This window comes from Chiloscyllium punctatum, chromosome 3, assembly GCF_047496795.1.
Source record: "Chiloscyllium punctatum isolate Juve2018m chromosome 3, sChiPun1.3, whole genome shotgun sequence".
In the NCBI taxonomy this organism is placed as follows: domain Eukaryota; kingdom Metazoa; phylum Chordata; class Chondrichthyes; order Orectolobiformes; family Hemiscylliidae; genus Chiloscyllium; species Chiloscyllium punctatum.
The window spans coordinates 120,212,330-120,237,583 of record NC_092741.1 but is presented as its reverse complement, the minus strand read 5'-3'; the positions used below and the strand labels follow the sequence as shown (position 1 = coordinate 120,237,583).

At 40.2% G+C, this 25,254-nt stretch overlaps 1 protein-coding gene across 1 annotated transcript in view; it reads right to left on the bottom strand.

The window, feature by feature from the left end:
• LOC140464472 (G protein-coupled receptor 137Ba-like) overlaps positions 1-25,254 on the bottom strand; it is a 63,760-nt gene continuing 38,506 nt past the window's right edge. Inside the window, exons 2-7 of the mRNA XM_072559563.1 lie at positions 22,916-22,965; positions 20,312-20,534; positions 15,868-16,017; positions 12,647-12,775; positions 5,473-5,597; positions 1-462 (exon numbers count right to left, since the gene is read on the bottom strand). Coding sequence (XP_072415664.1) covers positions 339-462; positions 5,473-5,597; positions 12,647-12,775; positions 15,868-16,017; positions 20,312-20,534; positions 22,916-22,965 — 801 coding nt within the window. The 3' untranslated portion in view covers positions 1-338. The remainder of the gene's footprint in view (positions 463-5,472; positions 5,598-12,646; positions 12,776-15,867; positions 16,018-20,311; positions 20,535-22,915; positions 22,966-25,254) is intronic.

Here is a 25,254-nt window from a genome sequence, read left to right as displayed (position 1 = left end):
TATTATCAACCAACTAAAATTTATTATGATTCATTGCACTTTAGACTCTGAAGTGCTAGCTGTACAATATTTACAGAAACATTCTAATCACATTTCTCTGAAAAGGCTATTCCTCAGTTACAGATGTGGACAGCCTTCTTTTTTTAAAAAAAATCTTTCCAAGTTAGCATTGCATCAATAATAGTATTTAGTGCAAAATTTTACTTTTCTCACATTGTACAAACCAATTTGTCATCCATTCTTAACTGTCGTTGTTTTAGAAATATTTAACAGTTACATAGTCTTTAATCAGCTTATTGAAAAATGATCGTTCTTCAGATCATGAGTGAAGGAAAGTTTCATGAGTGAATCTCTACGTGTGTTGATAAATGGGCATCTGAAGCAAAGGAAGCAAATTCTTCATAACTGTAACTTTGGTTCTTGGTTCCGTAGTAATCGGTTATTTGAGAGATGCTTGATGAGCTAAAAAGATAGATTGCTGTGAATTTTAAGTGTTTTTTGTTGAAGTTTTGTGAAGTAATCTTTCATAAAACTCTGACGGGGTACAAACAGTAAAGTCACTGAGTTGGCCAGACTAGGGGCAAGTCCTAAATTTAACCTCTGTGGTCTTTGGTTAAAACAATTGATTTCAGCTCCCATAACAGCCATTAATGTGAAAAATTTGGTTTCAGCACTCCATATTCACATAATATTCATGTTACAGATCGTTCATCAGAGATCCCTATATCACCAGCTCTTAACCAGGCTGTTGAGCTAGAATATGGTGTTCTGTTCAATAAATAAACAATCGATTCAGTCACAGTAAGGGAATGGTGATAAGATTACACAATGGTGTATAATTTAGGTGGCATCTTACATGTAGTCGGCTTCCCATGTGTGTATCGCCCCTGTTGTCTGAATTAATAAGATTAGATTTTGGAAGGTGCTGCAGAATATCCATGGAGAGTTACTGCAGTGATTTTGGAGATACTATGCGATGCTCCTACTGGTGTGGAGGGATTAAATATTTTATGTGAGTGATGGGGTGCCAATCAAACTGTCTTAATGCCATTGATGTTGAGTTTCTTGAGTGTCATTGGAGTTACACCCATCCATGCGAATGGAGAGTATTCTGCATAGTTTTGACATGCCACATAGATAATGAACAGGTTTTGTGGAGTTGGGGGTTGGGATGCAAGCCACCTCACTGGGGGTTATTGCACCCAGTTTGTAAAGTCCTGACTTGGACCATTGGTGCTGAATTCTGCAATACTAATGCAGTTGAATTTCAACAGGGGAAAATTGATTCTTTGTTGGATGTGATCATTGCTGGCTCTTGCGTGCTGTGAATGTTGGTTGCTATTTATCAGCCCTAGCTTAAATGTTGTCCAGGTCTTACTGCAGACTACTTCAGTATCTGAGGTGGTGTGAATGGTCTCTACATCATCCTTGAACACCATCAATTCTAACCTGATGTTTGAGTCTACAGTACAATTATCTTGTGCTTGGAGTAATGCGATTATGGTTGTTAGAGGCACTTCATCTATTTTTCCTAGGGCCATCACTGTGGGTGTCCCTCAAAACAGTGGCCTTTAGACTAACCATTTTCAGGTTAGTAAATTAATTAGTAACTTCCAATTAGTAACTTACTAATTAAGGAAGCTTAATTAGTAACCTTCCTTCCATCATAAGGTCAGAAGTGGGAATGTTCACCGTACAATATTTGACAACATTTGTGACCCTTGGATACCAAAACAGATTGGACCCATATGCTGTAAGGCTTGGAAAATAATCAGATTTAAACTGATAAGTAGTAACATTTTGTAATGAGCCAGGCAATGACCATCTCCAAGAGAATCTAGCCATCGCTTGTTGCCGTTCAGAGGCATTACTGTTATCCTCCATTATCAACATCCTTGGACTTAGCAAAGAAATGAAACTGTATCTAACCATATAAATACAGAGGCCAGGATCGCTGATGACGAACTCATCTTCTGACCCCTCAGTGTCTGTCCACTATCTTACAAAATAAAGCATGATAAAATACTTCCTATCTTCCTGGATAGGTGTAGCTCCAACGATTCTCAAGGTTGATATATCCAGGGCAAAGTAGTGCGTTTGATTTAGCACTCAATCCACCACCTTAACAATCTTCTTTCTGCCACTGCCAGACAGTAGCAGCAGTGTTTACTATTAAGATGTGCTGGAACAATTTAAGATGGCTTCTTAAACAGTATCTTCCAAACCTACGACCTTTATCCAATAAGCACAGCCAATGTATGGGAGCATTACCATTTCCAAAACGGATGCCATCTGACTAGCAACTACATTCTCTCTCACACACCCACACACATTCTGAATTGATCTTCTGAGGATGAGGTGGATGTCTAGGACAATTCAGGACGGAATAAAGAAGAGGATAAAGGCTCTTAGCAAATCCATAGGGAGCAATTCAGCTGCAGCCCTAGACCAATATAGGAAGTGCCAGAAGGAACTTAAGAAAGCAATTGGAAGAGCAAAAAGGGGGCATGAAGAAGGATTTGTGAGCAGGATTTTGGAGAATCCCAAGATATTTTATAAATACATTAATGGGGAAGAAGTTAACCAGGGAAACAGTAGAACCTGTTAGGAGGCAATTGTGTGAAGCTGCAGGATATTGAAAAGGTGTTAAATGAGTACTACTACTTTTTCCAGAGTAAGGACTGAAGAGGTGGGTACGGAATTCAGGAAAAGGGACTGTGATGAAATGGGGAGGTATTGAAAGCTCTTTTGAACCTAAAATGGACAAATTCACTTGCCCAGATTAATTGCATCCCAAGCTGCTGTGGGAAGCAAGGCAGGATTTTCTCTGGCCATGGGGAAAGTGGCAGAGGACTGCAGGGTAGCAAATGTGGTTTGACTTTTCAAGAAAGTTGGTAGAGATGAACCCACAAATTACAGACTGGTGAGTCTAACATCAGTGGTAGGGAAACTATTGGAGAAAATCCTGGAGGAGGAAATTAATATCCACTGGGAAAAGCAGAGGTTAATTAGAGATAGTCATCACTTTTTTGTCAGAGGGAGGTCATGCCTAGCAAATCTTTTAGATCTTGTGAAAATGTGATCGGGTATGTGGATGAGGAAATTCAGGTTAACCTGACAAGATGGATCAGAAATTGACCTTGTAATAGGCTGCAATGGGTAATGGTAGGAGGCTGATGTTAAACGGTGTACCACCGAGATCAGTACTGCGATTCTTATAAATGACACATGACAATGTAGGGGGAGATGTTAAGCAACTTTGTAGGTAACACATTGGTAGGGTAATAAATAGTGAGGAAGATGGTTGTATGTTAGAAATTTGAAAATATGAATGGGTTGGTCAGATGGGCAGAGCAGTGACAGATGGTATTTAACAATGATAAATGGGAGGTGATGGATGCACTTGGAAAAAGAAACAAGATGAAGGAGTATTTTAATGAATGGTGGGACACTGGGCAGTTCAGAGGAACAGGGATCTTGAGTAGTTATTTCCAGACCCCTGAAGTCAGAGCATGTGAGTAGTATGGTTAAGGCATTTGGGACATTTGCTTTTGTTAGTCATGGCTTAAGAGTATAACAGCAAGGAGGTAATGTTTGATTTTGATGTAAATTGATGTATTATTGTCACATGAAAAGTATTGTTTTGCATGCTAACCAGATAAATCATACCTTACATAATTACACCAAGGTACTCGAACAGAATGCAGAATATCATGTTACAACTTCATAAAAGGTGCGGAGAAAGATCAACTCTAACGTGAGAGGTCTTCAGTGGGCTAACGGCAGGAAGTGCATTGGTTAGGCCATAGTTGGAGTACTGTGTGCAGTTCTGGTCACCTCACTAAGGAAGGATGTGATTGCACTATAGAGGGGGTACAAAGGGGTTTCACCAGGCTGTTATCAGGAATGGAGTAATTGAGCTATAAAGAGAGAATATTTTAGGCTTGGATTGTTTTTGTTCGAGCAGGGGGACCATGATTGTGGTGTTTAAGATTGTGTATGAATAGGGAGAGTAGTGAGCCACTGTTTCCTTGGTTGAGGAGTCAATCATGAGGGGGCATAATTTTAGGGTAAGGGGCAGGAGATTTGAGAAAAAAGAAACATTTTAACTTCGGGTAGTGGGAATCTGGAATGCAGTGCCTGGGAAGGTTTGCTGCTCTATACAGTTCTGAACAATGAGAGGGGCTGGGCTGGGCTGTGTAGGATTCCAAGAACTGGATATGGCAAACAGCTGCAAAACTGTTAATGTTTGCCCATTGTCTTTGGGAGGGACCGGACGGAATGAAATTTAAAAGAAAATTTCAAGGAGTATTTAGCTTTTCATCTATTGTGTCTCAACCACAGTGTATTTACTTCTGGGCACATCACTTGAGGAAGATCTACTAGAATAGAAGTAAGGATGAGAAGTTTCAATGGAGGTGATACAAGAGCTACAGTTGTTCTCAGCAGGGAAGGTTAAGAGGAAATTTTACAATTTTTCAAAGTCATGAAAGAGTTTGATGGAGTAATTAATGAGAAAGAGTTACCGCATGCAGGATAGTTGGTAACCAGAAGATGAAGATTCAAGATAATTGGCAAAAGAACAAGAGGAAGTGATCTTGTTTTAATGCAGGGTATTATTATCTGAAATGCACTGTCTGAATCTGCTTCTATCAGCTTTTCAATAGTACTCTTTTAAACAGTGGCCATAGAATTGCAAAAAGAAGCCCTTCAAAGCCTCTTGTCCCCATTTTCTGTAAGAGCAACTCACCAAGTCACACTCCTGACTTTACCCCCATTGATAGCCTGATACACACTTGAAAAGGAGACATGCACAGGCCTATGGTTGAAGTGCAGAGGAGTAGAATTAAAAAGGTCTTGGGTAGCATTTGAAACATGACCCACTCTGGGCTGTATATTTAATGTGTTGGCCTTGGAGGGGTTTAAGAGGACATTAATAACAAAGATCCTGGGATTGAAAGGCTTGTCATGTGAGGAGTGGTTGAGGACTTTGGGTCTGTACTCATTGGAGTTTAGAAGGATGGGGGAATCTCATTGAAATTTACTGAATACTGTGAGGCCTGGATCGAGTGGGCATGAAAAAGTTATTTCCACTAGTGGGAGAAACTAGAGCCTGAGCGCAAAGCCTCAGAATGAAGGAATGACACTCTAGAACTGAGATGAGGAATTTCTTCAGCCAGAGGATGATGAATCTGTGGGATTCATTGCCACAGAAGGCTGTGGACACCATGTCATTGAGTGTATTTAATGACAGATGGATTTTTGATTGGTAAGGGAATAAGGATGAAAGCAAGAGAATGGGGTTGAGAAATATATGAGCTATGATCAAATGACAGACCAGACTTGATAGGCTGAATGGCCTAATTCTGCTCCTGTATCTTATGGTCTTTCAGAGACCCAACTGGTAGAGGTACAGTGGGCTAAATGCTGTACCATCCATCCCTCTCTTGTTCTAGAGTTTTAAGTAATTACCTGCTGAGTGCACTATGACAGGTGACATTCCAGGCTAAGTCATCATCACTGTCATAGCGTCGAGGATTATCGAAGAAAAAAGCCCTGGAGGTGAATCCATGAGCGCGTGGCATGCCATTCTCTGCCTGCAACAACAGAAAAACCTGAGCAGTAAGAGTAGCAGAATAGTAAGCCATCCATATCATGAAACACACAAGTTCAATTTATTTTTTTCTTCATTTTTAAACATAATTTTAATCACTAAACAAATTGGTGAGAACGGTGGCCATTCTGGAAGATTTATTATCCAAACTTAGGAAGATAATACAACTGGATACATAACTAAAGAGCTGGTGTAGGAGGGAGAGATTCAGATATCTGGAGCATTAAGATCCCTTCCAGGGCAGGTTTGAAAAAGGACGGGTTGCACTTAAACTGGAGGGAAGGTTTGATAGTGCCATTCGGGAGGGTTTAAACTAGGGGGATGGAAACCAGAGAAGCAGGTTAGCAAATGAGGAGAACGTAAATGTTGTTAGGATGAACAAAAACGGTGAATTTAATGAACAAAAATGGTGAATTTAATGAACAAGGAGGCAAGGACTACAAAAAGTGTATTTAGACAGGAGGGAGAAATAATAAAAAGATGCTGAAAGACAGAATAGAGTGTACAGGCAAAATTACAGTTCTTTATACAAAATGTAGGTCATGTAAAGAACAAATTAAATGAGCTGCAGGTGTAGATCATTTGGAAACTGTGGCATAGTAGTCATGACAGAGATATTGCTGCAGGATGGTCAGGACTGACAACTAAACATACCAGGTTGTAATGTTTACAGGAGAGAGAGAAAACAGAAGACTGGTGGAGAAGCAGATTTCTCTGGTGATGTGGAATGTAATGAAGGAAAGCACCCAGTGGAGATCTTATGGGTGGAAACCAAGGAACCATATATAAACTAAACCACAATAGGTATATGTAGATCACCTGGTAGTAGGTGAGATGTGTTAGACTTTACAAATGCCAAAATTAGGTATGTGGGACAGGTGGAGAAAAGAGGGGAGGGGGAGTTGCATTTTTGATTAAGGGGAGTACCACGACAATAGTCAGAGATGATATAACTGAGGGATCATCCAGTGTGGCTTTGTGGGTGGAGCTAAGAAATAAGGGATGGTGGTGTTATTGGAGTTGTACTATAGGCCCCCAAATAGTTAATGAGAATTAGAGGAACAAATATGCAGGGGGATTGGGGAGAATTGCAGGAGCAATAGGGTTATCATAGTAGGGGATTCTAATTTTCCAAACATAGACTGGAACTGCCATAGTGCTAATGGTTTAGATGGCCTGGAATTTGTAAAGGTAGTGTTCAGGAAAGTTGCCTCAATCAGTATACAGAGGGCCCTGTTCGGAAGGGGGCAAAACTTGACCTATTGTTGGGACATAGACAGAACAGGTGACTGAGATGACAGCAAGGGAGCACTTTGGGACCAGTGACCTTGGTTCTTCTAATTTTGAAATAGTTATGGAGAGGGACAAAACTGGTTCACAGCTTCAAGTTCTAAATTGAGGCAGGCAAATTTTGATGGAATTGGACAGGAGCTTGCAGGTGTTGATTGGAGTACAAAGGAACCTTGATTATCCGTAGGGGACAGGCAGGGAATATTTCCTTCGGTTAATCGAATGCCAGATATTCGAATGCTGGATAACATAGGTTAGCCAAGCATCAGGACCTTGCGATCTTGTCAGATAATCTGATATTTGATTGCCCGATAGTCGAGATTCCTCTGTAGTTTGCAGGCAAATGGATCTCCGGCAAGTGGGAGACCTTAAAAGTTTGATAGCTAGACTTCAAGGTCTATATGTTCCTGTGGGGGTGAAGGGCAAGGTTGGCAGGAATAGGGAACCTGGATGACCAGAGATATTGAGGCTTTGACCAGAAAAAGGAGGAGGTGTAGCTCAGGTACAAGACAGTTGGAATCAAAGGAATCCTTGGAAGTATATAGAAGATACAGGAGTTTAATGAAAAAGGAAATTAAGAGGTTGAAGAGGTTTGGCTGAGAATATTAGGATGAGTCAAAGAGATTCTTTAAGTATATTAAACAAAGAAGAATAATAGGTAGAATATGACTCCTCAAGGACAAAAGGGGACATGTGTGTGTGGAACCGCAGGAGATTGGTAAGGTCCTCAAAGAATATTTCTCTAGGGTGTAGGTTTGCTCACTGAGCTGTAGGTTTGATATCCAGATGTTTCATTACCTGGCTAGGTAACATCATCAGTGGTGACCTCCAAGTGAAGCAAAGCTATGAGGGAGAGAGGGTTGTGTCTTTTTGTGGCTAGCTGGTGTTCATGTATCCTGGTGGCTAACTTTCTTCCTGTTTGTCCTACGTAGTGTTTCTGGCAGTCCTTGCATGGAATTTTGTAAACGACGTTGGTTTTGTCCATGGGATGTACTGGGTCTTTTAAGTTTGTTAGTTTTTGTTTGAGAGTGTTGGTGGGTTTGTGTGTTACTAGGATTCCGAGGAGTCTTAGTAGCCTGGCTGTCATTTCTGAAACTTCTTTGATGTATGGTAAGGTGGTTAGGGTTTCTGGCTGTGTTTGGTCTACTTGTCATGGTTTGTTCTTGAGGAATCTGTGGACTGTATTTTTTGAGTATCCGTTCTTCTTGAATACGTAGTATAGGTGGTTCTCCTCTGTTTTCTGAAGTTTGTCTGTGCTGCAGTGTGATGTGGCTCATTGGAATAGTGTTCTGATACAGCTTTGTTTGTGTGTGTTGGGAAGAAAGTTAGCCACCGGGATACATGAACACCAGCTAGCCACAAAAAGACACAACCCTCTCTCCCTCGTAGCCCTACACACGGAGGAAAAAAACCACCATTTCGACTGGGATAACACATCTATCCTGGGACAAGCTAAGCAAAGACATGCCAGAGAATTCCTAGAGGCCTGGCACTCCAACCACAACGCCATAAACAAACACATAGATCTAGATACCATCTATCAACCCCTCAGAAAACGAATAGGAAATGACATCACCACAAACCCCAGGAACCCCATCCAGGACAAACATATAAATAGAAAGCAGGAGACAACAGCTTTGCTTCACTTGGAGGTCGCCACTGTTGATGTTACCTAGCCAGGTAATGAAACGTCTGGATATCAAACCTACAGCTCAGCGAGCAAACCTACACCTAAACCTCAACCTGAGCTACAAACCTTGCAATATTTCTCTGCTGTGTTTACCGTGGAGAAAGATATGAAGACTTGGGAACTTGGGGAAGTTAGTGGTCAGATCTTAGGGACAGTCTATATCACAGTAAAGGTGATGATGGATGTATTAAAATGCATGAAGGTGGATGAATCTCCTGGTCCTGAGCAGATATATTCAAGAACACTGCAAGAGGCCGGAGAAGAAATTGTGTGGGCCCTGGCTGATATGTTTGCATTATCGTTAGCCACAGGTGAGGTCCCAGAAGACTGGAAGGTAATGACTGTTATGCCCTTATTCAAGGAGGGCTGCAAAGAAAATCCTGGGAATTACATGTCAGTAAGCCATTGTGGTAAGTAAGTTACTTGAGAATATTCTGAGGAATAAGATATACATGCATTTGGAAAGACAGGGTAAATTAGGATTAGTGAGCATCATTTTGTGCATGGGAGATATGCCTCACAAATTTGTTAGAGTTCTTTGATGAAGTGACCAGGAAGGTTGATGAGGGCAGGGTGGCAAACATAGTCTATATGGATTTCAGTAAGGCCTTTGATAAGGTTCTATATGGTCAGCTGCTTTGGAAGGTTAGATCGCATGGAATCCAGGGTGAGCTAGCAAATTGGATACAAACTTGGCTTGATGGTAGGAAGCAGAGGGTAATAGTGAAAGGTTTCTTGTGGGCCTGGAGGCCTGTGTCTAGTGGTGTGCTTCGGATCAGTGCTGGGCCAATTACGGTTTGTTATCTGTATCAATGATTTGGTCAAGAATGTGTAAGGCATGATTAATAAGTTTGGCGATGACACTAAAATAGGTGGTATTGTGGGTAGTGAGGAAGGTTATCAGAAATTGCTGCATGATCTTGATCAGCTGGAGAAATGGGCTGAGAAATGGCAAATGGAGATTAATATAGGAAAGTGTGAGGTGTTGCATTTTGAAAAGTCAAATCAAGATAGGAGTTTCATGGTGAATGGTAGAGCCTTAAGGAGCGTGGTGGGAATTAATATTACACTGCCTTTGCTACATAGAATCATAGTGTTAATGGAGGTTTTAATCTTAACAAAAATTGGAAGAGCACCTGCCTGAAAGGTTGTGAATTTCTTGAGTGTGTCCAGGATAGTTTCCTACAGTCTTGGATGTGACAAAGGAACAAAAATATTGGAACTAGTAATGAGCAATGAGATTGATTGATTCAGTGACCTGGTTGTCAAATTCTGATCGTAACACAATTGAGTTTCATGGAGCATTTGTGAAAGATAAGCATAGATCCAATACTATAAATTTGATTTTGAGTAAGGCAGATTTTGATGGGATGGGTCAGAGACTCCACAGTAAACTGGGAAGCTCTACTAATAGGTAAAATATCTGAGGAACAATGGAGGGTTTTTAAATAAACATATAATGCTCTTCAGAAGCAGTTTGTAACCATAGGTTTAGAAGGATATAGGCCAAGTGCAGGGAAATGGGATTAGCATGGATGAACATTTTGGTTGGCATGGACCAGTTTGGGCTAAAGGGCTTGTCTCCTGTAGGACTCCTATCACTCTATATAATCAAGGATAGGATAGCTGATCACCTTGACAGCTTTCAGTTAGTCAGGGAGAGTCAGCATCAATTCATGATGGGTAGATCGTGCCTGTCAAACCTCAAACACCTTTGAAGAGGCGACAAGGGTGGACAGAGGTAAGTTGATGGATGTCGATAATATGGACTTCCAGAGATTTTTGATAAAATCCCACACAAGACTGTTAGCTAACATGGAAGTGCACAGAATTCAGGGCAAACTACTGACATGGATAGGAAATTGGTTGAGTAGCAGGAAACAGAATTGGAATAATGGGTAAATGTTCAAATTGGCAGGACATTACATAATGGAGTGATATTACTAGTGCTGTCCTGCAGGGACTTGTGTTGAAGCTACAATTATTCACAATATTCATTAACAACTTGGATAATAGCATAATAACTGAAAAATGTGTTGCTGGAAAAGTGCAGCAGGTCAGGCAGCATCCAAGGAGCAGGAGAATCGATGTTTCGGGCATAAGCCCTTCTGCAGGAATGGATTCAACCTTCTTCAGGCTTATGCCCGAAACATCGATTCTCCTGCTCCTTGGATGCTGCCAGACCTGCGCTTTTCCAGCAACACATTTTTCAGCTCTGATCTCCAGCATCTGCAGTCCTCACTTTCTCCTAACAGCATAATAAGCCAAATATCTAAATTTGTTGACAAAATTGGGTTGCATTGTAGACAGCATAAAATTGATAGATTAAGTAAATGGGCAAAGCTATGGCAGATGGATATTAGTAGAAGCAAGTCCATTTTGCACTGAAAAAAGATAGACCAGGGTAGTTTTTTTTAAAAGGCACAAAGTTGCGCAGTGGATATTTAATGAGATTTGGGGGTTCAGGTGTATGGCTCTTTAAAATGCTATGAACAAGTGCAGAAATTAATCAAGAAAGCTAATGGAATACTGGCCTTCATATCTAAAGGGCTCGAATATGGGGGTGCAGATGTTATGCTGCAGTTATACAAAATCCTACTTAGACCCCACACAGAGTACTGAGAGCAGATCTGGGCACCACGCCTTAGGAAGGATGTTTTGGCCCTGGAGGAAGGTTAATGCAGGTTTACACAATGATACTTGAATTTCAGGGGTTAAATTATGAGGAGAGATTAGACAAATTAGGCCTTTGTTCTTTAGAATTTATAAGGCTAAGGGGTGATCTATTGAAGTCTTCAGGATATTAATGGGAAAAGACAGGATAGGTAAAGATGAACTATTTTCACTGGTTGAAGATTCTAGAACTGGGGACATAGTTTAAGAATTAGGACAAGGACATTCAGGAGAGATGCTAGAAAGCACTTAGAGTCAGAGATGTACAGCACTGAAACAGACCCTTCAGTCCAATTCGCTGATGTCGACCAGATATCCCACCCAATCTATTCCCACCTGTCAGCACCCGGTCCATATCCCTCCAAACCCTGTCCTATTCATATACGCATCCAAATGTATTTCAAATGTTGCAATTGTACTAGCCTCCGCCACTTCATCTGGCAGCTCATTCCATACATGTACCACCTTGTGTGTGTACAAATTGCCCCTTAGATCTCTTTTATATCTTTCCCCTCTCACCCTTAACCTATGTCCTCTAGTTCTGGACTCCCCCACTCCAGGGAAAAGACTTTGTCTATTTATCCTATCCATGCCCCTCATGATTTTATAAACCTATATAAGGTCACCCCTCAGCCTCCGACGCTCCAGGGAAAACAGCCCTAGCCTATTCAACCTCTCCCTATAGCTCAAATCCTCCAACCCTAGCAACATCCTAGTAAATCTTTTCTGAACCCTTTCAAATTTCACAACATCATTCCGATAGGAAGGAAACCAGAATTGCACATAATATTCCAACAGTGGCCTAACCAATGTCCTGTACAGCCGGAATATGACCTTCCAACTTCTGTACTCAATACTCTGACCAATAAAGGAAAGCATACCAAAAGCTACCTTCATTGTCCTATCTACCTGCGAATCTACTTTCTACATGCAAAGGGTAGTGGAGTTTTGTTACGCTCTGCCTCGGATAGTGGTTGATGCTAATTCAACTGTTAAATTTAAATCTGAGATAAATAAAGTGTTATCAAGCAACGGTATCAAGGGATATATGCCCAATGCAGGCATATGGAGTTAGGCCACAGTTAGCCATAATCATCTTGAATGGCAGAGGAGGCCAGAAGGGCTGAATAGGCTATTTCTGTTTCTGTGTTCCTGTGTTCCAAATTGTTCTGTCAATGGTGCAATGAATGACCTTGTTATTTATACTTCCTCTGAACCTCCCTTGTATGTACAGCAATGAATGTTTGACAAATCATACAGCTCCTACACCCAAGTGTCTGATTTATAGTTCTGGTACTAGAAATTGTGCAATCTAAATTGCCACACAACACATTTCTGGAGGGGCTAAGGACTTGAATATCGAGTTCTAATATGCTTACCTGACTTCGGATGGGTCTTCTTACACGAAAGAAGAGGACAACTAAAGTCGTGGGCAACAGTTCCCAGATGAATAGAATCACCCCAAAAACCAGGTATCCTTTATCTCCTAATTGGATCTGTAGATCTGCCTGTGAGAGATAACTAGTATATCAGTAACTCAACAACAACTGACATTAATATCGCTTTTAAATAATGAAATACACTAAGGTGTTTCACAAGAATGTAATCAGACAAAACAAAATTGTACCTAAGACGTTGTTTTGATTGCGATGATTCCCCAGTGAGATGTCATTTAAGGAGGATTTTTCAGAAGCGAGGGAGAGTTTTAGAACTTGCAGCTAAGATGTCCGTAAATCTGGCTTGCGATAATGGAGTGATATAAAGTGCCATCATTGGAGGAATTCAGGTTGGTTTTATGGAAAAGGACATGGAGTAAATGGAATGTGAGGTATAGGTATTGGAACTCAACAATAAGAATTTTAAATTCAAGATGTTAGTGAACCAGGTTAGTGAATCTAGGTCAGCAAACAAAAAGACTGATCAGAACAATTCTTTCTAACAGTTTGTCCTCGTTGATTAGAGGTCATCAGCATGGTTTTGTGTGAGGAAAACTGTCTCACAAATGTGATTGAGTTTTTTGAGGAAGTTACCAAAAAGATTGATGATGACAAAGCAGTAGACATGGTTTATTTGGATTTTAGTAAAACCTTCAACAAGGTTCCACATGGTAGACTAATTTAGTAAAGGTAGGTCACATGGGATTCAGGGTGAGCTTGGCTTAATGACAGGAGACAGAGTGCTGATGGAGGATTACTTTTTGGACTGGAGGCCTATCACCAATGGTGTTCCATAGGGATCGGTTCTGGATCCTCGTTTGGTTGTCGTTTATATAAGTGATTTGGATGAGAATATAGAAAGCATGTTTAGTAAATCTGCAGATGACTCTAAAATTGGTGGCATAGCAGACAGTGAAGTTGGTTTTCTAAGGTTACAAAGGGATGTTGATCAAATGGGTCAATGGGTTGAAAAATGACATGGAATTCAATCTGGATAAATGCAAGATATTACATTTTGGTACAACAAACAAGGGTAAGGCTTATACAATTAATGATAGGGCCTTGGATAGTGTTATAGAGCAGAGAGGCCTAGGGATGCAGGTACACAATCCTTTGAAGTTCTTTGAAATATAGATAGGGTGATTTTAAAAAAAGTGTTTGGCATGCTTGTCTTCATTGCTCAGTTCTTGAGTATAGGAGTTGGGAAGCCAAGTTGAGGTTGTCTAGGACATTGGTGAGCCCTCTTCTGGAATACTGTGTCCAGTTCTGGTCGCCCAGTTATAGAAAGGATGTTATTAAAGGGTTCATGAGAGATTTACCAAGATGTTGCCTGGAATGGAGTGTTTGAGTTATAAAGAAAGGCTGGGACTTTTTTTAATGGAGCATCCGAGGTTGAGAGGCAACCCAATACAAGTGTATAATATAAAGGGATTGATAGAGTTATTGGTAATTGTCTTTTTCCTGGGATAGGGGACTTCAAGACTAGGGGGCACATGTTTAAGGTGAGAGAAGAGGGATTTTAAAAAGTTATGAGAGGCAAGTTTTGTTTTACAGAGGGTGGTTCCTGTGTGGAATGAATTTCCTGAGGATATGGTGGATGTGGGTACAATTACAATGTTTAAAAGATGAATAGATGAATAGGAAAGGTTGGAGAGATATGGGTCAGAAGTAGGCAGGTGGGACTAGTTTAGTTTGGGATAATGTTTGACATGGACAGGTTCACTTTTATAAATGACCTGGATGAGGGCATAGGTGAATGGGTTAGCATTTTGCAGATGACACTAAAGTGCCAAGGGATGTTGCAGGTCACAGAGGGATATAGGTAAGCTGCAAAGCTGGGCTGAGGGGTAGCAAACGGAGTTTAATGCGGAAAAGTGTGAGGTGATTCATTTTGGAAGGAGTAACAGAGGTCTCTCTGTTCTATAACACTATCCAAGGCCCTATGATTAATTTTATAAGCCTTACCTTTGTTTGTTGTACCAGAATGTAATACCTTGCATTTATCCAGATTGAACTCCATGTCATTTTTCAATCCATTGACCCATTTGATCAAGATCCCTTTGTAACCTTAGAAAACCAACTTCACTGTCTGCTCTGCCTCCAATTTTGGAGTCATCCGCAGATTTACTAAACAACTCTATATTCTCATCCAAATTACTGATATAAGAGTACTGGGTTCTTGGTAAGATTCTTGGTAGTTTGGATGAGCAGAAAGATCTTAGTGTCCCTGATTGCCACCCAGATTGATAGGGTTGTTAAGAAGGTGTATGATGTGTTAGCTTTTATTGGTAGAGGAATTGAGTTTCAGAGCAATGAGGGCATGTTGCAGCTGTACAAAACTCTGGTGCAGCTGCACTTGAAGTATTGAATGCAGTTCTGGTCACCGCATTATGGGAAGGACGTGGAAGCATTGGAAAGGGTGCAGAGGAGATTTACCAGGATGTTGTCTGTATGGATGAAGGTCTTATGAGGAAAGGCTGAGGGACTTGAGGTTGTTTTTGTTAGAGAGAAGAAGGTTGAGAGATGACTTAATTGAGACATACAAGATGATCAGAGGATTAGATAGGGTGGATAGTGAGACCCTTTTTCCTCAGATGATGATGGTTAGCACAAGGCGACATAGCTTTAAATTGAGGGGTGATAGATATAGGACAGATATCAGAGGTGGTTTCTTTACTCAGAGTAGTAAGGGTGTGGAAAGCCCTGCCTACTACAGTAGTAGATTTGCCAACTTTAAGGGTGTTTAAATGGTGATTGAATATACATGTGGATTTAATGGAATAGTATACGTTAGATGGGCTTCAGTTTGGTTTCACAGGTCAGCGCAACATCAAGGGCCGAAGGCCTGTACTGTGCTGTAATGTTACAATGTTGTATTACACATTGATTTGCTATGATCTAGATTCTAGAATGTACTATGTGAAAGTGTGGTGGAAAAAGAATCATTAGCATTTATCAAAAGGGGATTTAATATACCCCTGCATACTTCAATGGGGGAAAAATGTAAAACTATGATGAAAGAGCGAGAGCTTGTGACTAACTAAATAGATTTTGTCAAGAGCTGAACAGGCATAATACACCAAATGGCCTTCAAGAGTGCTGCATGATTCTATGAAAACTTTTCATACAAATTCCAGACTTACCTGACCCAAATAAGTACTGACCTGGTCTGACACGTTGTACCAGTCATAATCAAATGTGTTGATGTGGTTATTGGAGGTGAGTGCAATCGCAACAAAGTTGTAGCAGGCTCTTGATGTGTACAGTGATATAATTACCACTCCCACCGCTACAGTCTGATAGAGAGATGACCCCTGAAAATACAAATACAGTGGAGGATCTTCAACATCCAATATCCTCCTTTTTAGATCTACATTGAAATAGACAAATATTTGATAACAAATAACTTTCAGAAAATGCATTCATGTGTTCTCTTTTGAAATATTATGTATTGGTGACAGTGGATTTGCAAGCTCCTTGCTGACATCTCTGGAATCTGCATTTATATCCAGTTTAAACTGACAGAATAAAAGCAAACCCCCAACTTCCATCTTCGTTTGAAATTAGTTTGCATTGTTCAGGTTGGACTAATAGTCTTCTAAGAATTGCCTCTGCTTCAATCATATCCTACAGTAAAATTGCATCCTACAGTAAAATATTTCAGAAACTAATAACTGTCTTGAATAAAAAAAACCTCCCAGACTCTCTTCTCTTAGTGATAATTTTAAATTGGATCCTTGTCACTGACACACAAAACACAAATCTGGTAAGATAGCAGTAGAGTAAGGATTGTGAGCCTGGGGATCATCTGTTCTGTGCACTTATTTTTTTTCCTCATTTTTTTCCCTGATTTATTTTTCTTGCCTCTTAGGAAGAGCTCAGTCACTGATGTGGCGAGAAGGCCCAGAAGCGTGGCTGGTGGCATCAGAGGCAAGTTTGGGTTCCTAGGAGAAAGTGAGGACTGCAGATGCTGGAGATCAGAGTCAAAAAGTGAGGTGCTGGAAAAGCACAGCAGGTCAGGCAGCATCCGAGGAGCAAGAGAGTCAACGTTTCAAGTCTGATCCTTGGATGCTGCCTGACTGGCTCTGCTTTTCCAGTGCCACACTCAGGTTTGGGTTCCTGGCAGCTTCTGAAGTTCTAGCTCCTCCTCGTGACTGCTGCGTTGGAGACAAGTTTGGACTCCTGGCAGTGTCTGCTTACAGCACTGATTCATGGAGGCAGCTGCAGAGTTGAGTTTGGGTTGGCATGGAACTTACAGCCTTGGTGGCATCTGCATTAATGAGGTCCAGCAAGGACACATATTGGCGAGGGAGTTAGTAGAGGCGAGTTGACACCAAAGAGTAGTGACTTTCATTCCAGCAGGGTCAGCACGATGAAGAGGACTTGTGCCTGGCCACTAGTTCCATGGCCCATGGTGGAATACTTAAGAAGGACTGTAAAGTTGAACACTTTTTTTTCTATTTTTCTTCGTTTTTCTGCCTTCATATCCAATGTTTCAGTTTTTTCTTTCTGTGTTTTAGGATGTTGCTGGTGATGGTGTCACTATGCAATACTCTTCACTGTAGTTTATAACCAAACACATATGACAATAAATAAAATCAAAAAGTCTTCCTACCATCCAGCCAAGCAAAGCATTAGTTGCTTATTAACTATCTTTATTCCAGTGGGAAAAATCCCTGTATCTCCAAATCTCTCCCCATAATTCCAATTTTTACTTTTGGAATCATCCTGATGCACGTTGCTATCTCTCATTTTGACATTCTTTCATAGTTCAGCACCCAGCATTTTATTCATTGGAATGTACAAATTATCATTGCTTCCTTCATACTGTGGTCAATAATGCTTGGAGCTCTTTGGCAGATCTGGAGTCTTGACATTCAATACAGTGAAGTATTTTAATAAGCAATAACTCTGATTCTGAGTTGGTTTCAACATTGCTTGATAATTCAAAGAGAAAACTGAGAACTTTTGTTTTGATCGGTATGCATCAAGATGAAGCATGTTAACACCAGGTGTGGAATTCTTCTGTATACCAGGCGATTCAAAATTGATGTGTTCTGAATTGTTCATGCAATTGGTTTTCAGTTTTCAATAAACATATACAAATTAGAAGAGAACAGACTATGCAAGTCCCATCATTACTGGTCTACAGATTCTACATCCAGTGAAGGAGGTGGAAGACTTATTCTAACTCTCCCTCAAGTTACAAGGGACAGAATAATTGTTGGGAATTGTTAATAACCCACCATTCTAACTGAATTTTAGAAACTAGATGGTCTTTAGACACAAGAGATGATAACTTGAGGACTGAGGAGCATAATAGTCTACTTGAGCATGGTGGCTATAGGAAGAAAGCATACTCCTTGTATTCCTAAGGACAGAAGGGTGCTTGAACTGGGTTGCCAAATAATTTATACTAAAATGTGCATAAAGTTAAAAAAAACACCATCAGGATGAAATGATATCACAGATGGGACAAAAAGCCACCATGCTCAAGTAGAATATTATGCTCCTCAGACCTCAAGTTATGAGGATGTAGAATCTGTAGACCAGTAATGATGGCACTTGCATAGTCTGCTCTCTTGTAGTATGTTTATTGAAAACTGAAAACCAATTGCATGAACAATACAGAACACATCAATTTTGAATCGCCTGGTATACAGAAGAATTCCGCACCTGGTGTTCCTAAGGACAGAAGGTGCTTGAGCTGGGTTGTCAAATAATTTGTATTAAAATGTGCATAAAGTTTAAAAAAACCATCAGGATGAAATGATATCCCAGATGGGACAAAAACAGTGAAATTAAGGCAGCAATAGTTGGAAATGAATGAAATGGCTGTCATTCTGGAACTCCATTTTTGAGGTATACAAGATTAATCAGACCACTATGCGTCATTTGCAAGCCATACTTGTTTTACTTTCTGGGATAATAGGAAATATTCTTCAGGGGAAGAATGGGAAATTGAGGAGGTAATACGGTTCCATTAGACTGAAGGCATCAAGGAGAGGAGGCGAACATGCTCTGGCTTGTTGGCACGATGAAATTACTGTAAAATGGATTTGAAATGTTTCCTGAACCTAGCAATGAAATGGGTGTATCGGAGTGATAGTTCTGTAAAGCCAGTTGGATATTTGTTCCCAAATTTCCCAATAGCCTGGTCAACTCGTCTGTCATGCCCAACATTCCCATGACACTCTTTCATCCAAATAAAGGAGTTGTAACGTCTTTACTCTTATCTTCTCACTTTGAGGCCTCAACCATTCCTTCCATCTGAAACAACTATTTATTTGTACCACAGGCCAATAAGTTGCTGTTGGGGAGACAAATGCAGTTTGAATGACTGCTTTGTGTTGTCTTGAGCTTCTAGTCACCTGTTAATGTAATTCACCTTGGTCTCCTACAGTGTCCCAACACAAATGTAAAGAACAATATCTCGCTTTTATTTTAAATGGGCACCTCACAGCCTCTGGACTCAACATTGTGTTAACTAATTTCAGATTATAAACTCTTTCAATCATCGTGTTCGTAATCTCTTCCCATTGGGTTTCTTTTTCCTGAAGTTCTCTCTTATTTCTCCTTTGAGTTTATGTTGATTTGATTTTAGAAAATAACTATTCACCTCTCCAGTACATCTTCTATTTCTTTACTAATCTCATCGTCACCCTTATTTTTGTTTAGACTTCCGGTCTTGATGTGATTCCTGGGAAGTCTCCAGGCCTTGGGAGTCTTAAGGTGAAGCGAGGCACTGACTAGGTGCTAGGTGCCCATGTGGACTGGAGGCTAAGTGCCCATGTGGACGAGGTTGGAAGGACCATTATTCTAAACTTTTCATTTCTTTATTTTCTAATTTATTCCTATGATCTGTAATTCTTAACAGTCTGAAAGTGGGAATTTAAAATTCTCACGTTTGAAGTTATAAATTCAATGAGAACAAGCCAGATATAAAACTGAAGCTCATTGTGATCTGAAGAGATGGCATAGGACACCAATTAGAAGTTCTAACACATTAGCCTGCCATAAAAAATGTTCTCAGTATTAATTCCGTTAGGTTGATTCTGAAACAAGTAGCAATTTGTGTCAACAAAACAGAAATTGCTGGACAAACTCAGCAAGTCTGGCAGCATCTGTGCAGAGAAAGCAAAGTCAACATTTTGGGTCCAGTGACCCTTCGTCTCAAAATGTTAACTCTGTTTTAACTTCACTGGTACTGCCAGACCTGCTGAGTTCTGCAATTTCTGCTTTTGTTTCCAGAATCCATGGTTCTTTATTTTATTTTAGTAGTTTGTTTGAATTCATTCTGGTTAAATCATCCTACTGCAGTAGCTGTAAAACTGTGGTACTGAAATTAGAACTATCTCAATTAGATTCTACACTGATCAAGTGTCTGTGATTTTTCATCTGTACCACCACTTCCACCCCCACCCTCCCCATGTTAGACGTCACCAATGTTACCAATCATTTTATTTCTACTGGAACACCATGAGTTAATGTTTCTGTAGATACTTTACTTCTGAGCAGATAGGAAATGATCACAAGAAAATGTTCCATAAAGTCTTAACAGGAAAATGAAGTCATTTCTAACCGATAACTTTGCATGAGAAAACAAACCTTAGATTCTAAATATATATTGGCCAGGGACATTTTAGCAATCTTGTAGAGGCTCACAGATAGTGAGATTGCACACAACACAAAGAGGGTATCGTTGATTGCAACACGGACAAACACAACAGCCCTCGTTTCGATATGTGTGATTTTCACAAGCAATGCACAAGTCAGGTTTACCACAAGGAATAGGAGACTGGCCAGCAGGAAAGTTAGCCGAAGAGGCAACCTAAATTGGAAAAGAAACATTAATTAACAGTATTTAAACGTTGCTAGAACCTGCCTCACCCATCTGCTGCTAAAATCCTCATCCACACTTTAACTATTCCCAAACTCAGCAACTCCAAAGCCCTGGCAAGCCTCTTATCTGACACACTCTGTAAACTTGGGAACATAAAATCATGGAGCTATACAGCATGGAAACAAACCCTTCAGTCCAACTTGTCGAAGCCGACCAGTTATCCTAAATTAATCTAGTCCTATTTGCCAGCATTTAGCCCATTTCCCTCTAAATCCTTCCTATTCATATATCCATCCAGATACCTTTTAAATGCTGTAATTGTACCAGCTTCCACCACTCCATCTAGCAACTCATTCCATACATGCATCACCATCTGTGTGAAAAGGTTGCCTCTCAGACCCCTTTTAAATCTTTCCCCTCTCACCTTAAACCTATACCCTCTAGTTTTGGACTCACCCACCCTCGGTGAAACGACCTTGTCTATTCACCCTATCCATGCCCCTCATCTTAAACCTCACCTCCCATACTTTAAATCTCACCACCTCTCAGTCACCTCCCATCATCACTGGGCTGGTTGTACCACATTGGCCCCACAGTCCAGCAATAATTTGAATTTAAAATTCTCATCCTATGTTCAAATTCCTCCATGTTCTCACCCTTTCTTATCCTCTAACCTTCACCAGCCCTGCAGTTCTCTGCTTTTCTCCAATTCTAGCCACCATGTACATCCCAATTTTCATCACACCGCTCACTATTGGTGGTCATAGTTTCATCAATCAGGGTCCTATGCACTGGAATTCTCTCTCCATGTTAACACTTGACCAAACCTTTGGTCAGCTGTCTTAATATTTCTTTATGTGAATCAATGCCAAAATGTTTGTTCCTTTGAAGCACCTTGAGATGGTTTGCAACATTACTAGCTCTGTATAAACTTGAACATAGAAGATAGAGCATAGAACATTATGGCACAGAACAGGCCCTTTGGCCCTTGATATTACGCCAGTCTATGAAACCAATCTGAAGCCCATCTAGCCTACACTATTCCATTATCATCCATATGTTTATCCAATGACCTTTTAAACACCCTTAAAGTTTGCAAGTCTACTGCTGTTGGGCAGGGCATTCCACACACTCACTACTCTCTGAGTAAAGAAGCTACCTTTGACATCTGACCTATGTTAATCACCCTTCAATTTAAAGCTATGTCCCCTTGCGCTACCCATGACCATCCGAGGAAAAAGGCTCTCACTGTCCACCCCATATAATCCTCTGATCATCTTATATGTCTCTATTAAATTACCTCTCAACCTTCTTCTCTGTAATGAAAACAGCCTCAAGTCCCTCAGCGTTTCCTCATTAGACGTTCCCTCCATACCAGGCAATATCCTGGTAAATCTCTTCTGCACCTTTTCCAATGCTTCCACGTCCTTCTTATAATATGGCATCCAGAACTGTGTGTAATACTCCAAGTGTGGCCGCACCAGAGTTTTGTGCAGCTGCAACATGACCTCATGGCTCTGAAACTCAATCCCTCTACCAATAAAAGCTAACACACCGTACACCTTCTTAATAACCTATCAACCTGGGTGGCAACTTTCAGGGATCTATGTACATGAACACCAATATCTCTCTGCTCATCCACACTACCAAGAATCTTACCATTAGCCCAGTACTCTATATTCCTGTTACTCCACTACCCGGGGCCTCTCTGTAAATATTAACACATACCCAGGGACACCCTGTAAATATGAACACACTCTCTGGGGACACTCTGTGAATATTAACACACACTCCCCAGAGGCACCCTATAAATATTAACACACATTCCCCAGGAACACCCTGTAAATATTAAGACACCCCCAGGACACCCTGTAAATATTAACACATTCCTTGGGGTCACCCTGTAAATATGAGTTTTCAATATGCAATATTTACAAAATAATCATATATTCATGTTTATCATTTTATAACAAATATCTGTTATTTCCTTCACAATAACATTAAATATCTCCTCACAGCGTGCGGATCTGACCTGTGAAAGTTATACAGTAACTATACAATGTACTATACTGTACAATGTAAAGGTAATACAGACTGTGACTGTACAATAGACTAACCATATTGTATAACATTAATTCTAGAGTGTGATAACTATGTTATGGTAATATAGGCTGTTATATTATGGCAATAGAGTCTATATTGTGACTAGTATATAACTCTAATAAGGGTGTAAATTGCAATTGTCCTATATAATAGTAATAAAATACAGATTGTTACTGCTCTATTTAATAGAGTACAAACTGATTGTAATACAATAGTAATAGTATAGTTAGGACTATCATAAAATGACAATAAAGGGTAGACTATACCTGTATTTTTGAAGGTCTGGGTAATACTTAGATTTTGCTTTGAAAATCACCTGGAATTTAAAAAAAACTGTTTAGCTATTTAAACTTGCCAATATTCAGAATTTATTTTGGTCACATACTGTTATTAACATTAACACAAATGCATTGGAATTGGAATATGGTCTGACAGTTACACATTTGCTTAAACACATGCAATGCTGTTCATGGTTAAGTTGCTGACAGGAATTGTTAGCAGTTTTACTTGCTTTGTTGCATAAAGCTAATTCAGGATCATAGAGTCATATGTCTTTGCTCATTTGTTGAAGAGCTGACAACTACAACAAGTAGATTTTTGGAGAATTTCCTTTTTTGTAATCAAATTACACCAAATTTTTTAAATTGTCTAACTAGTGGTGGTCCACTAGCAAGATAGACTATAAGAAATAGGACCAGGAGTTGGTGTTTTGTCCATCCATCCTGGCTGATCAGATATACTTCACTTCCACTTTCCTGCCTTTTCCCCATAAACTTAATTCCTGTACTGACCAAAAATATATTGATCTTAGCCTTAAATGTACACAAGGACTCTGTGCCCATAGCTCCATGTGCCAAGGAGTTGTAAAGATTCACTATCCTCTGAAAGAAGACATTCCTCCTCATCTCCGTCTTAACTTGGCACCCCTTTATTCTGAGACTATGCCCTCTGGTCCTAGACCCTCCCATAAAACAAAACATCCTCTCAGCATTTACCCTGTCAAGCTCTTTAAGGATCCTATTTTTTTCAATGGGCTTACCTCTCATTCTTCTAAACTCCATGAGTAGAGTCACACAGAATGCCTACAATGTGAAGTATGCCATTCGGCCTATTAAAGCGATACTGAACCTCTGAAGAGCATCCCATTCCCCAAGCCTCTCTCCGTAACCCTTCATTTCACATGGCCAATCTACATAACCTGCACATCTTTGGACTGTAGGAGGAAACCAGAGCACCCAGAGAAAACCCACACAGATACTGGAAGAACATGAAAACTCCATACAAACAATTGATCGAGGGTGGAATTGAACCCATGTCCCAGGTGCTATGAGGCAGCAGTGCTGACCACTGAGCCATTAATGTTGCCCTGTTTAGCCTTTGCTATAAGACAATCCCTCAATATCAGGGATCATCATAGTGAGCCTTCTCTTGTCTGCCTCTAATGAAACAATACCATTCCTTAAATAAGGGGAATGAAACTTCTCAAAGTACTTCAGGTGTGATCTCGCCACCACCATGTCCAGGTGCAGTAAGTCTTCCAAACTTCAAACCTCTTGAAATAAGGGCTAGCATTCTGTTAGCCTACTGTTAGCCGTCCTGATTACCTGCTGCCCCTGTGTTTCCTGCTCAGGTACCCCCAAGTTCCTTTGTATTGCAACTTTCTGCAATTTTTATCCATTCAAATAAAACTCTGTTCTTCTCCCTTTCAAAATCAACAACTGAACATTTCCGCAGAGATGTATCTTTCTTAATATATTCTGCAGAGGTGAATTGGTTAAACATGAGTTCCCTTTAACAAAACCCTGCTGATTCCTCCCAGTTACCTTGAGATTTTCTAAGCACACAGCTACAATCGCTTTAATGATCCATTTTAACACTTTCCCATAGCAGATATCAAGCTAATTGGCCTATGGCTTCCTGTTTTCTGCATCCGTCTCTTCTTGTTCAGGCGTGTTACATTTGATACTTTTTACTCCAATAGAATCATTCCTGAATCTAGGAACTTTTGAAAAATTAACACCAAAGCATATCCTAACTCATGAGCAAATCCTTTTGAAACTCTATGATGAAGTCCATCTGGACCTGGATTCTCACCAGCTCACAGTTCCATCAGTTTGCTTATCACTACTTCCTGCATGATTGTAATTTTGATAAGTTCTTCTCTCCTTTCCACTTCCTAATTTATAGCTATTTCACCAATCACTTATTGAATCATAAATCATAGAAGCACACTCTTCAATCCATGCCAACCAGGTTTCCCAAATTAAATTAGTTCCACTCACCTGCACTTGGTCATGTCCTCCTACATCTTTCCTATTCCAAACATCTTTTAGATGTTGTAACTAAACCTGCATCCATCACTTCCTCTGGCTGTTCATTCCACACACAAACCGCCCTCTGTGTGAAAACAAATTGCCCCTCCAGACCTTTTTTAAATCTTTTGTCTCTCACCTTAAAAATATTCCTCCTAGTTTTGAAATCCCCTACCTAGGGAAAAGACCTTTGCTATTCACCTTATCTATGGTCCTCATGATTTTATAAACCTCTATAAAGTTACCCTTCAACCTCCTAAGTTCTAATGAAAAAGATTGCAGCCTAATCAGCC